Source organism: Dermacentor andersoni, chromosome 8, assembly GCF_023375885.2.
Source record: "Dermacentor andersoni chromosome 8, qqDerAnde1_hic_scaffold, whole genome shotgun sequence".
Lineage (NCBI taxonomy): Eukaryota > Metazoa > Arthropoda > Arachnida > Ixodida > Ixodidae > Dermacentor > Dermacentor andersoni.
This window is the reverse complement of record NC_092821.1, coordinates 57667315-57682180: the sequence shown is the minus strand read 5'-3', so window position 1 is coordinate 57682180 and position 14866 is coordinate 57667315. Positions and strand designations below refer to the sequence as shown.

The 14866-nt window shown below is 43.8% G+C and overlaps 1 protein-coding gene across 3 annotated transcripts in view; it reads left to right on the top strand.

Annotated features, from left to right (window-relative positions):
* The window catches only part of LOC126526340 (uncharacterized), a 104442-nt gene that overhangs the window by 66574 nt on the left and 23002 nt on the right, over positions 1 to 14866 (top strand). For all 3 annotated transcript variants that reach the window (XM_050174240.3, XM_050174242.3, XM_055068156.2), the window contains 2 exons: positions 6320 to 6433; positions 13132 to 13196. In XM_050174240.3, the coding sequence (XP_050030197.2) occupies positions 6320 to 6433; positions 13132 to 13196 (179 nt within the window). The remainder of the gene's footprint in view (positions 1 to 6319; positions 6434 to 13131; positions 13197 to 14866) is intronic.

Here is a 14866-nt window from a genome sequence, read left to right as displayed (position 1 = left end):
TTGTATTCATGCAATGCTCTTGAAACATGAAACTTTCAGGACACATCTAATCTAGTCTGTTGCTTACAAATATGCAATTAAGTTTTTTCTAAAGTCAATAAAAAAAAAGTAGTTACAATCTTTCTCGTGTTAAAAATTTGGCATGTACTTAATGTACTGCAACAGGATAGCTAAAAGTATGCAGGTATGCATGCTCCTGGCTGTTCAAATACTGCAAGTTAGCACTTGGATGTTTGTACCTGTATTTTAGCCAAAGTTATGAAATTCTAAAGCTGCATGCAGCTTTACACATGTGAATTCTTGTTGGTGATTTCTACAGGATTTCAAAATATTTCAGTGTGCTAAGACACTACATCATAGTTCTTGTGCACTCTCCGACTCACCTGCATTCAAGGAAAAAAAGAATGACGATAATTGAATGAGTAGAAGGGACAAAGTTCTGATCCCAAAATTTGAAAATCTAAAAAGGCTATACTTAAGAAGAAAGAACTAGAAAAAAACTAGGAAAATTAAATTTCAAGCTTCAAAACTGAAAAATAATAATTACAATATAATTAGAAACGCAAAATATTTCGCTGATGTAGACATTAGATGAACGTATAGGCTCCTAACAGAATCTGGAATGCACCAGCACGAACCCACGTACGTGTGAGAGGCACGTGAATAGGCATCGGCACATCATCTGCGGTCTCCAAAGTAAACCTACGCGCGGGGATAGAGCGCAGCGGTTAACTTCACCGGCTGCGTTATTCTCGATGCGGTACAAGATTGCACAACCGATGCAGTGACTTATCTCCAGTGCAATCTTGTCGGCTTGTCTGAACCTTGGAATAACCGCCTCCGCCTTCTTGCCATAGGAAGCAGACACGGCTTGCACTTCGCTTTTCGCGGACGCGTGTTCAGTTTCAATCTTTTCTTTTTTTTAGTGAGGGTCGATTTGCCGCTTACATTCATAATACGATGAACAAAGAAACGGCATATGAGCGGTTTTCGAAGCGACCTACTGCCGGGCCTAGTAGACAAACTCGTCAGCTAGGCCTAGTTGCCATAGCAACAGCCAATCAGAAGGCATTTCTCATCTTGTTGGCGCACTGAGCCAATAGGAGGGCCGTGTGCATCGCGAGCTTCGTCAGACTGGTCCCTGATTGTTGTTATGGTTGCGCTTTTTCTATGTGGCCACTGTCGGCGAAGATGCAAGGAACTGAGAAGCATACAATAGCCATCTTTGAGCTTTCGAACGATACCAAGATGGCGGCGCTCAGTGGTGGGAAAGTCGAGAAATAGCTCCGTGAACTATAGTGTTTCAGCGTGATTTTGGGGTTGTTTCTCGTTGTCCGCGCTGTCGGAATAACTTTTTCGGACACCTAGAGTGTGTTTCAGGGCAAATCATTTTGATACGGTGTAGATTAGGCATTACAGATGCCGAAACAACTAGTTCCAAAAAATCGATTTTTTTCCCCCGCAATTTTCTTTTTTTAAGACCCGCGTCCCTCCTTAAACCTATTGAATTAAGAACGATAGATGGGAACTCAACAGCCTGCTATCCTATACCCAGAGCTCTTAAAGCAGCACAACTCTCGAGAGGAAAGAAAAGGAGGGTAAATGAAAAGCATAACAATGCTTTGCAGACAAACATGCACCACAAGCACACATTCAAAGCGTGATGAAACACCATAGGCACTAGCCCTGAAAGGACTCTGCCGTAATGTACGGTTGAACCTCGATACGACAAAGTTGGCAAAATCAACACTTGCTTCTCTATATAAAAACTTTGGTATATTGAAATTTGACCTTTTATGCTAGGAAGTACAGCTGTTGATGAATTTTTCTGACTCGGAAGGGGCCGTAGAATTCTCTGAATTATTGGGCAGTTGTAAAAAACAAATTTCGGTGAGAAAAAATTCATTTAGTTGAATTTGAGAGTCGGCTGCCAAAGATGTGGTTTGTTGCCATGTCGACAATATCTTCACATTGGCGGCACAAGGCAAAGCCAACCGCACTTTTGTGTCCACCCCGTCCCCGCAGCTGGTAGTGTTGCCAGCAGTGAGACAATGCTATCATGAAAAGCGCCTGCAGCAGAGAGCGAGTGCTTCGTCTGCCTCTTGCTTCAATGCCAAAAATCGAGATTGGGCAACCTCATTACTAAATGCACCGGAAGACGACACACATGATGCCACCACGCCATCTCAACTCACCCAGTCTGCAAACGTGGCGGATTACCTCTAAAACAGGGCGTGCAGACTGCGTATGTGCTCAGCTGTGCTGACAGCCGCGGCCTCTATAGAAAAGGAGACATACGCCAAGCAGCTAGCCTCCCTCACGCACGCTTGATCGTGTTATGGTGCCCTCACACCTTTTCCCCTTGCTCGTGCGGCGAGACGGCACTTATCAAGCTACAATCCTTCTCGGCTCATCCTCGCATGTTTTTCACTTGCACCCAAAGCATACAGCATGTGGGGTGCGATAGGACGATTTCACGATTATTCTGCATGGAGAATGCCGTCCAGAACGCAAAATTTTGATCATTATATCCTGTTTATATTTTGCACAGAAACAGTGAGGAAGCTGCAATTCTCAGAATTTCGTAAATGATTGGCGCTCGCAGTGACAAAGGCCTCGCGACTTCCTCTACAGTGTAGCCACGGTGCGAGTCTTCATCTGAGATGCGCTCACCTTCACCTTCTCAACTTCAGTCCATTTCGTTGCAGTGCCTCTAAACTACTTCGCAATTACTGAATATTATCAATTGCTCCACTGTAAAGATTTCATGCTGTAATCGTTTTGTATCCATCCATGAATAACCTCTTGCCATGTAACATACTCAGTGGATTCAAGCTTGTTAATGATAATACAACTAGATTTGCTATCATAATTAGCTTTTACCTTTAATTCGAACTAACTACGCAAGACAAACAATTTGCTTCTGCTGCATATCATTTTGGAATCGCCTCCCGGCTCGCATCAAACAGACCAGTTCATTATCTCATTTTAAAAAGGAAGTTCTTACTTTTTTAATACATGGTTGATTTCTTCTCACCTTTTTCATAGAAACACTTATGCACTAAATCCTGAGTTATGCTTGTATAACATACTAGACATTACTTATATTCTGTATGTCCTTTTCATTTCTTTAAATATACTTTGTAAATAGTCTATAATACTTATATTTTGTTGTATTGTTATCTATCAGCATAATCTCTATTATTCTTTTGTACGTTAGGGTAATATGCACAAACTCATTTGTATTTATGGAATTGGGTTGTATGATTGTGTTTTCTATTTTCTGATTTTACTATTTTGTGTATCTCACGTATTACCCTGCTGTGAATATTATTAGTTTTATGCACCAACAGGAGGTCCCCTTACAGCTTCGTGCTCTGGAACCTCTTTCTGTATCTTCGTTTGTATAACACATTTTGTAATTGTATAAAATATTCTGATTGCAGAAGTTTCTATTTATTATCTCGGTATTTGTTTGCAGCGGCAGTGAAACATCATTATGTTGAAGGCATGTATAAACACACTTGTTTATATTGACATTCAATATACATGGTGTTCCACAGACAAGAAGTTACAAAAAGCTAAATACTTTGTTGTATCGAGAATTTCATTATTGAAGTTTGTTATATTGAAGTTTAATCCCACTAAACCCAAACAGCATTCCACATCAAAGAAAATTATTACAACTTGTTCACATTTATTTCTGGCCATAGAGATATATTGGTACGAAAAAACAACATTTGAGTAAAACAACAATTGAGTAAAAATGAAATACTGCAGTAATTACTACTTAATTAGTAATTCATTTACTGAACTATCCACAGCTGAAAACTTCCTCCAGCATATCAAAAACGCTAGTGTGGGCTCTAAGTTGGGTTTCCAGCACTTGAATTGGGAGCTTTTTGGCATCAAATTCTGCGTATCGAATATGAAGGCTGGGCTGCGTGAGGTTAAGTATGCTTGCAATACCGGGCATCACACTAAAAGAACAATTGGAGCCCAAGCAAATTACTTCATAGTTATTTATTTAGGTTTAATTATACACACTGCAATCCTAAAAAGTTATCACAGGAGTAGGGTGAAAAAACAAGTCTCGTTCATTCGAACATGCTTAATTCGAACATTCGGTTTATTTGAACCGACACTGTGGTCCCGTCAAATTTATGTGCATTCCAATGGGCGAAAACGCCCAGTAATTCGAATCCGCAAGCACCTGGGACGGTTAATTTGATCTTGCTGTGCTCCGACAATGCTCTCACCAGTGTGCCAAATCACAATCACACAGTGGCACCTCCGACCAGCATTCCTATGACCCCGCCATAGAGGAAGAACTTAGAAGAGACTCCCGCCAGGAAAAAAAAAAAAAAGAGAGAGAGAGAACCGTAGAGAAAATTTGTGCGCAAATGTGTGCATGCGCGCATCACCGATTACTTCTGTTAGTGTTGCGCCACCGCCATGTACCATAGAGTCAATGTATAAGAACGTCTGAAATTTTGGACGCGACTAACCTTCGCCGTCAGATTTTTCGAACCTTTTGCTATGACGCAGATCTCAAACAGCATTAATTGAAGCCACCACCACTGCCCTTTTGATTATCGCACCGCCTCGGGCCGGCGCTCTCGCACGTAGATCCGCCTGCAGCCGTGGCCACACCGCGGCAATGTTAGGCCTAGGTACTTTGACGTTCGCTACCAAGCTTCTTGCTGTTAGGTGCCGTGTTTTTCATTGAAACAATTCGCCGCTGTTGGCAATGGCGCCAACTCTGCCTTTGTAATCCTTGCCAATGGATTCGGAGCGCGGAAAGCGTGGCGCGTTGCTTAGTGCCGGTTCCCAAAAGTCAACTTCGCCCCACTGCAGCAGTCATATGCGATGAAGCATACCAGAAGTTGGAAGGGGTAATTGTCACGGGACATGGTGTGTTTCCTTTAATTATACACGCGTGCACCCGCGGTCTCCCATCACAGTACAAGCACCGATACGCCTAATAACTGACTGTAATTTGTAAATGCGTGTGAATAGATCTTGTGGAACTTCCCACTCATGTGTGTTAGCTCAGCGCACATGCACCACTGCAGGTAAGTCCTCCATTCAATTAGCTTCCTTTAAAGGGCCTCTGAAACGCTTCGGAGAAATTTTGTAGACACGTAGGGTACAGCTACAGTTAATCATTCACACCACAATTAGTGTGAAGTGTCTAATATGAAGAGAGTTATGGACGATTACAAGTTACCCTTCTCTATTGCCATGGATTTTCTCCTCAACCCGTTCACCGAGTGATTGGGGCTAAGCTCCACCTTCATTGGCTCTGTGTCATGATGGCACGTCGTGTCGTCTACTTCCGGTTATCTAGGAGCAAGCATGTGAAGCTTCTCTAACCTCTCCGCCAGCAGCTTTACAGCCGACCCCAAGCGAGAGTTATCGAAGCAGTGACCAGCAAAGCATTGCGAGCATTCTGTCGCAGCGCCAAGCATGTCCAGTATTCTGGTAACCACAGGCGAGATGGAATTTTGATGGATCAGTCGAGGCATAAACTCAACCTGGTGAAGGAGCTCTAGCATAGACGTATGTGAGCGGCCTTATTGGTCCGTATGGTTCTGTCACCTGGTGGCGCAGAGCTTAACCAACCAAAGAGCTAATATTGCTCTAACCAAGTGTAAAACATTTTAAACATTTACAAAAGCAACGTTTTCACTATTACGCTCCTGAGGAAAATTTACACCCACGGCAATATAGAACAGACTTCGTTACAGCTACTGTGTTTGGTTGAGCTCTTGCCACCAGGTGGCTGCACTGTGCAGACCATTCACATTTGCGCTTCTGCTCATTCCGTGAAACGACACGGTCAAACAGGCAGGCCCGATTCACTTGCGCTTGCATTTACCCAAATACCGGACATGCGAAACACTATTGTGGTAGTAATCCTCCGGCGTAAAGTGACGGCCTCAAACATGCAAATCCTGGCACCGATCTGCTGCCTTGCAGAGGGCTGCAAGGCAGCAGACGAGCGCTACGTGATGCTGTAGCTTGGCATATTGGCAATTGCTATGTTTGCGGCCCACAACGTAACAACACTACCTAATTGGCATGGTAGGGAAAGAGTTTACTATAGTGGAATGCAGACACAACAGGTAAATTTTGCTCAGAGTCAGTCTGTGAGATCACACTGTCCACTAGAATGTTGCGAAGGGCCTTGACAATGCAGCTTTTCATAATTGGGCATGGTTTGTTTCCTCAGTGAGGCGAACGAAAAGCTTGAAAACTAAGTCATCCTGGTGCACCAGTTGCATTGTTCTGCCATTCCTTCTCTATTTTGGTGTAGCGAAAGATGTCAAGTTGGCTAATGCATCACCTGGACCTGATCTGGCAAAGCCGCTGTCGCCAAAGGCCGATGTGGTTCCACCTGCAGCTGCTCTGTCACCCAAGGCCGTACAGCGTAAGTATATTGATAAGCGTACTTGTTTCTCTTTATTGTGTGACCACGTTTCACCACCTAACAGATGTTATCGCACAGGACGTACCTGCATGTATCGGAAGTTCCTTGAATGTTATCGATGGTTCTCTTCGCCGTCTGTTGTCAGCTAACCTTGTGTAATCTGATTTCTTGTACGTGTGACACGAATGGTGTACAACTTTCTGCAAGACACGCGGGCACCAGTGACTACTCTGGAACTTTTGATGACTGATGTATAAAAGCCGACATGCTTGACTAGCTGATCAGATTTTGTCGATCTCCGATTGTGTTTGCCGCTATCGTTGTTGTTTAAGTGTAGCCTGTTTTTGTGGGCACAGGTTCGCCCAATAAAAGTTAGTTTTGTCATTCACAGTATTGCTACTGCGTTCTTTGCTGTCACTAATATGTGACAATATGTTTGAAGGCAAGCTAGCTAAAACAAATAACTAGACTTAAAAGGGACCTGTGAGGGCGCATTCGCATCGGCTATTGGCAGAGGTTGTGCAACTGACTGCGTTACTGAAAAGCAAATGGTCTCTTTTTGACCAAAGCGACGATTTGCACCAGTCGCATGACCAACCTAGTTGTGCGACCTCTGCAAGTTGCCGGTATCAATGAGCTCTGACATCTTTTTTTTTTTTTTTAAAGCTGAGAACATGCTGGAGTAAATGTGATGGCTTTCAATTAATATATTCCATATAGATTCTTCAAAAGGACCTTAATAATAATGCAGATATACAAAGATTGCAGTGTTTACTTTACCCTTTCCTCCTCAACATAATGCTTTCTTAGATGGGGTAGCACTGACAGCATTGTCCTGCCTGCTGCCCCTTTTTTATTTACTTCTGCATTGCCCTTATGGTAACCCTTCAAGTCTGGCATCTCACAAAGGTGGTGCAAAGCAAGAAAGGTACAGTGACAGGACGGGTGGGACCGCTGTTTCTCTTTTGTCAGAAGAATGGAGGGTTGTTCACATGTGCACGAGCTTTCTCTCCAAAATGATTTACAATTATGAACAATCGCCCAGTGCCTGGCATCTATGAGCTGCAGCAGGGGTTTATAATGTCATAGTCGAGGCATAATATCAAGTTTGCAAAGTTTAATGAGCAATATCTTATGTGAGATTGTGGGCTTTCTGCACCGTACAGCGGTATGAAATTTAGCCTTCATGTTTGTGGCAGCGTTGGCTATAAACTGCAAACATTTTCTTATCATGTTCAATATATGTAGCAGTGCCTCTTTAACAAGGAGGCTTTACCTTTGGGCCAACTTTGATTTTCTCATTCATGCGCATGCGAAATGTTGACGTACTCTGTCGACTGCTGTACCAAAATGCATGCAGCTGCGTTCAAGAAACATTCGTTGAAGTATGGCAGTAGAGATGGTGTGTGCACACATCTATCTGCTAAAACGTACCTTTCGTGCTCCTGTTACCGTATTTACTTGCATAATGATCACACTTGTGTAATGATTGCACTCGCGTAATGATCACACCCCTGAATATTGTCTTCAAAATTCGATTTTTTTCCTTCCCATGTAATGATCGCACCCCGAACTTGCCACAGCAATGTGCCGTGTGCCAAGTCTAGCTAATGATGATGATGCTTACCAACTGTTGATTGCTACGTGAACAACTCTTCAAGACATACCAACCGGTCTGCATGCACCAAACATTCTTAAGCAGGTGCCCCATTTTATTCTTTTCATCACTTTCTGCACTTCCATGAAAAAAAAGACCAAACTTGCCTTGGCTTTATTATTTGTAGGCTTTATAACGGCTGTGGTCAACAACAACAACAAAAAAGGTACTTTTCGATTCTTATTGTCTGCGCTCATGGGCATGCAACAAATTGCGAGCGACAACGATAGTAGCCACGTTTACACTTATACATTAGCAGTGTACCCTATTCATATGCCGGCGCTTGTAACACAGCTAAAATATTCGCCCATCCATAGCGTAAGCGTGCCGTATTAAGACAGTAGTGAAGACAAATGGCCACAGTTTCCTCAGCGTGCCCGCCCTGGGTTTCTGCAACTGGCAGCTAAGCACGCCCATCTGTCTCTGTTCCCTCAAAGTGGTCATGGCTATGTTATTGCCACAAAGTTGCCAATATTAACAATATTATTCATTACTGATATGGAAGAAACTGTTTCAATGCGCGTAATGTACTCATGAGAAGAAGAATAAGTTTCATTCGGCTTGCTCCACCGGCAGCCATTTTTTGTTTTGGTGTCCCGCACTGTTACAGCGGCAGCCGCCTATTTGTTGACGTGTTGTCATCCCGCAGCAAACGTGGGATGAAAAAAAAAATGTTTTCTTTTAACAGGAAATTTAACCCGCGTATAATCACACCGTTGAATTTGCGTCAATTTTTTTACAAGAAAGTGTGATCATTATGCGAGTAAATACAGTAGTTTTTAAAAAAGCTGCTCTAGTACAACAACCGGTAGTGGTGAACACACAGAGGTTAGTCCACAAATGTGTAGGCTAACATGTCTAGGCTTCGTGTGTGCGACACAAAGGCAGGTGTAAAAAAGGGCCCCATGTTGTTTAGTTCCTCTCCCCCCCCCCCCCCCCCTCCCCAGGGATTTAGCATATTTTAGAGTACACTTCTTAAGTGCCATTCCTGCATTGAGCATCGGCATAACTGAGCAAACGATCAGAGCGAAGGATGAAAGAGAGAATGTGGAGTGCAGCCGAGGATGAATAGCAAAGAGAGTGCAAGAAGGGAAGCGGAGGAGGAGGTTGCAGTGAAAGCTTGAGGTGGAAAGTGGAGGAGGAGGGTAAGGCGAAAGCTCGAGAAAAAAAAAAAAGCCTAGTGCTGCTTTGCGGAAACAATGGCTACGAGTTGGTGCCAGGGTAGCATGTGTCATCTGTTCACCAATGGCATGCAGCAAGCATGTCCCATGATACTATACGTGAAAACAAAGTGCTGCATTAGCAGAGGTCTGTTTGCAGTGGCTGCTGTGAATCATGCGCAAGCGTCACCCATGCACTGCCTGGTGCGATCTCCCAATTAGCGAGGCAGTCGCGCTACACTTTGCTCTGTTTGCAACGTGCTGCACGAGACAGATTGTCAACGTCAGCCATTACTTTCGGGCTCTCTGCGCATGAAAGGGACACCCGTTGATCATTACAGCCAGTTTAGCCAGCCAATGTTTAAAAGTACAAATTTGTGTAAACTTATTTTTCTTCTGCAAACTTAAGTGAGGTGCTTACGAAACAGATAATAATTTTATAAGTGCGGTGCCATTTTTTTACCAACCCGATTGAAGGTTCCATGGCGCAAGATAGCGTGTGCATTGTACTACTTTTCTTATTATCTTTCTTGTGTGTGTGGTGCCGCCCATACGGGTTCGAGTATAGGGGATGAAACAGTTTCTCGTTCGCGGCGCACGAAGCTGTGTCTCTTTTTTTCTCGCTGTCGGCATGCGTGCTTGCAGAGCTTGGTTTTGTGCTTCTTCGGGGAGAAACCACCCAGCTCTGCAACAACCACAAGACGCTTCTGCTCGAGTGCCTTGAGAGAAAAGACAACAGGTTATAGCTAGAAGCCGACCACGCCTGGTCTTGTGGCTGTTTGCATCTGTGTGGGCCCAGGCGCTGCACGGAATGCCTAGGGCATCAAGAACGAGAGCCACTGAGAGGCCTGTTTCACGACAAATACCGACAATTCTATCCTGTCCGGCTGCAGTAGTAAACCCTTGTTGTTGGAGGAGGCTTTAAAACAGGAACTGAAACTGAAGTAAACATGAATAACCACAATGTGCTTTTACACAAAGTAAACTCAAGTCACAATTGGAAAACCACAAATCATTCTGCCTGCGCTCCGCGGTGCCACCGCTCAACGTAGCCAACGTAGACGTAGCCAACGTAGCCAACGTGGACGGCGCAAAGCCAGCCCGCTAAAATGCTTGCAGCTCTTTAAAATGTACGGAAATCGTTTGTAAGCATCTCTATGAAACTTTTTTCCAAGTTGTTTAGTCATTAAAGACAAATAATACAATAAAAAGCCTATTTAATAATTTTTTTATTATCCAAAAACACATTCCTAGAGCCTGGCAACACGGACAAATGTGCGGCGAGTGCACGGCTACGTCCGCCAGTTTTTCGCTGAATGTAAGCGATGCCAGCCAACCATTGGCATCGTCCCGCCGCGTCTATTTGTGCCGAGCGATGTTAGCTCCATGTATCCCAGGCTTTAGGGAGAACCGTAATGAATCGTCCGTGAATTTTTTCTTTAAGAGCATACACCCTGTGGCCAGATTTTAATTGTTGTAGCCAATAATTTGGCATAGAAGCATTGTAGTAAGCAGCTTATTTGACCATATAACACACACAAATGTTGATGGTGCATCAGCTGCTTATTGTTATATTTGATAAATTGTTAAAACCAGTACCATTATAAGGGGGTTCAGCTGTATTCTCGGTTACTTTCGCATGCATTGCCACTAGACACATCAGCGTCTGCAGGCAACAACATTACTGGCACAAAAGCAGCGCGTATGGAAAGCACTGAAGCATATGCAAAGACCGGGCCAAACAGCCACTGGAAGGCACGCAGATCATATTGGATACGTGTGTGGAGTGTTCACACACATAGATTCACATACTAGTTTGGAGCTTTCATCCCAAATGCGAGCTTAAGCACACAGATGAACGTGGCATGCATGCTCGCTGTAGTTGCCGGCTCGTCGCCCACAGACCTGAACGCCGCTTCAGTGGCCATCAATCTAACTCGTACGCGTAATCTTGTGATCAATCACTGATCAGCCACCCCTAAGAACTTATTTAGTGACAAGCTTTCTGTGACAGCTGGCAGGACATTGTCACGTCTGCTGATGACTAATTTTCATCAATGCCACACCATCTAGCCCGTTAGGCCTAATCGGAGCTGTGTCCAGCGGGTGCTGACTATTAAAATTGTGGTTTCATATCGAATCAATGGAGATCTATTTGCAGTGGTCACACAACACTCTGAAAGCAGACAAACCACCTCGGAAATGACAGTGAGTGTATGGGATGACCGTTGTTCGTGGCCACCATTTGACAAGCACGGTTGGGTGGCCCCTCGTTCCAAACGCCGTTTGTTGGTGCAAATTAGTCTCTTTTTGTAGTTTTGAGTCACCCATGACAAGACTAGCTTTGCATTTAGGTGTCGGGAACTTGCTGTGGGCCTCCCCATTCGAGAACCTACGACAGGCAGTAAACGGCGTCGAATCTGAAAGTGTAAAGGTGCCGGCTCTTTATCGTCAGCACCACTGCGGTCGACCCGGTTGTTAACAATGACACCACGGAATGCTGCTTATGGTCGTGGGATGTGCGGTCCTCGCATTCTTTTGTTTGGAGATTGGCCTTAACAAACTGATGCTATGCCACAGAAATCACCTTCTATAAAAATGGAAAAACTCTTCTGTTCTTTGGAAGAAAACTGGGCAGCCAAACTTTTTGAGCAGTAGAAAATTGCTATTACAGGAAAACCGCAGTATTATGTACTCACTTAGTAAGTAAATACAGTTTAAATATAGTCGCGATCAATCACGCATCCCATCACCATTGAACTTAACCCTTTAAGGACGAGACATATAAATACCCATAAAAAATGTATATTTTCTATCTAAATGTGCGAAACACATCAGGAATAAGCATAATCAACAAAAAGAAAATATATTTTGTGGAAATTTTTTCACGAATAGGGGGAAAACCCTGGCAGCAAACTGGAAGTGAGCTTCACCCCAAGCCGCCAAAGGCTTCATTTTCAATTAGTATAGACAGCGCTCATCATAAGTTAACTATAGGTGTATGTTTAATTTGCTTTACATCACATGTGTAACACCACTGCCGTTGGATATATTGATCAGCCTGTCTCCTCTGACCTTGCTTTCAGAAGATATTGAGTCACGTGCCAAGCTTTCTCCTCTTCCTCATTGCTGGAGGCCGGACACCAATGCCGAATTTTCTGCGACGCGGGGCCCTTAACGCCCTCGCGTTCAAACATGGCAACTTATGCAATGGAGCAGGCTACGTTACTTGGGAAGCTAGACTTAGCCGGCTCTACAGTGATCATTCGCATTCTCCAAGTACTGCTGTGTGTGCAAAGGAACTGCTAATTTTGTTTCTAAAATGCTGCATCTATCCTTCAATAAACGACAGTTCATAATGTGCAATGTAATAACTGAAACTTGCAAACGTTAGGAATACTAGGACGTAAGCATCATTTTATATTCACGGTGAAAACATCGGTTTATTATTTGACGACTATTCTGAAAGTATTTAGAGTTTGGTCCAATTCGCTATTGTGGCGCTATTCGCTATTGTAGTGGCGCTATTCGATTCATATTTGATTCAGGCTCAACGATTGCTTTTTGGATAGCCCTAGTCGGCTTACCAATAAATGTCTGAGCAGCATATCTCAACAGATCTGCTATCAATTGACTTCATTGTCCTCTGATGCTTTCTGTTTTCTTCTTCTTCTTTTTATTTCTTTTTAACAAGTGCAATGTTTTCTCCATAAAGAAAAGTGTGGATTCCTTAAAACAAACGGTTGTAATGTAAGCCAATCAGTGCTGCATGCTATCACAGTACGTGTCTATCTTTGTCCTCTATAGCGCTGCTCAATTTCTCGATATGTTGTCAAACCTGTCTATCAATAACAGAGTGCCCATGTCACCCACTTTTGCAGCAGCAACAGTAGCAGAGAAGCGGCTGGAACCACCAGAACCTGTTGAACCTTCCGTTCGCAAGGAGGTGAGTTCATGCCGCTGGCAGCGAAGAACTCAAACATTCTTGCTGCTACCGTGAGAGGATGCCATTAACCAAAACTATTGATACGTGTTCAGCTACAACTTGCTTCTGCTTAATTCACTAAACACCCAGCTCACAAATCTCTCGCATTATGCCAACCTGAAGCAAGGGATCATTGGGCCACAGTGCTCTGTTGCATCACATGAGGTGATGCATTTGATTCGCCATCCCTGTGACGACGTTTCAATAGTGGTGGAACATAAAAAAAGTGGCAAACCCATCTCACAATGACTGTCGAAGGTAGTGTGTTTAGCATTGAATGAATACAATGAATATTGCCACCATCCGAACGAGTTATGTATGAGGCATGTACTGCAGCGGGATTCCTCTTTTGCGCTTCCCTAAAAACACTTAGTGCCATCTAGTGCCGTTGCTACGAAGCCTGTGTGTGGTCTCCGAAATGCATGGCGCGTTGGGGAGTGCAAACGCCAAGAAACTTGTCGTGCAGAAACTGTGCTCCTCTTTTGCACTTCGGATGGATAAATGGATGGATGCTATTAGCATCTCTTTTGGAACAGGGTGGTGGGTTGCGCCACCAAGCTCTTCCTATTATATTGCCTAATGTCTTAGCTATATTACAAAAAAGAAGAAGACTCTTGAAGAATTCTCATCATGAAACTATCTGAACCCCTACTGAGAATTTTGTTTTTGTATGCCTCTGTTGTTTGTGGTTTGCCTACTTTTCATCCACCAATCTTCCACTTGCCTCTGACTGATCTCTATTGCAGACATGTTTACTTTCCCCCTGCTCTCGCTGAACCCAAGGGCTTCAAGGAGGCCAGAGCTGCCTAAATCGACTGCTGGGCAGATATCTTCACATTCTAATAAAACATGCTCCATCATTTTTCTAGTTTTACAGCAGCAAGCACATGCTTCTCCTTCCTTGTTGTATCTTATTTTATAAATGAGTGTTCTAAGACATCCTGATACCGCGTTGAAAAGTAATAACCTTTCTTTGGAGTTATCATAAATTTTCTTTCCCGATTTTGTTTTTTCCTCTTAAGTAGTTACTTGGAACAGGTTTCTTTTTCATTGCCGTCACCCGTGAGATTGTCTCAGCCTCTCTGACTTTGTGCTTGAAGTTCTTTGTTGCCATGATGCTCACCATACCGGTCACATACTTGCTGGTAAGCTTCCTACTTCTTTTCCTCCACTGTGATTGGATTGGACAAACTTTGATAAAGGTCCTGCGGGACGGACATTTTTTTTCTGTACAAATACCTCAACACTCTCCCAGCCCATTTACTTTCTTCCACATTCCTCAGTCATGCTTCATAATCAATTTTACTGTGAGCTTCCCCCACTTCTTTCAGGACACGCTATGCCATCTAGTGGCACTGCCGAGAAGTTCTCGCGTGGCTTCCAAGATGAGAAGTGCGGCCCGCCAGTGCCTGTGAATGCTGACAATTGTTGCCTTGCTTGCCGCACACTCAATGGCACACACTCAATGACCCAGGTTGCCAAGAAGTTCATTGAAGAGTGCCACACCCTGCAAATTGCATCGGGTTGCTGTCCTTGATGAACTATCGTGATGCGAGTTCGATTCCGCTCAGCATTGCAAAAATTTAAAGGATCTTTCTCGTCATTGTAGAGTGGCACATTTCCCGCGGCAC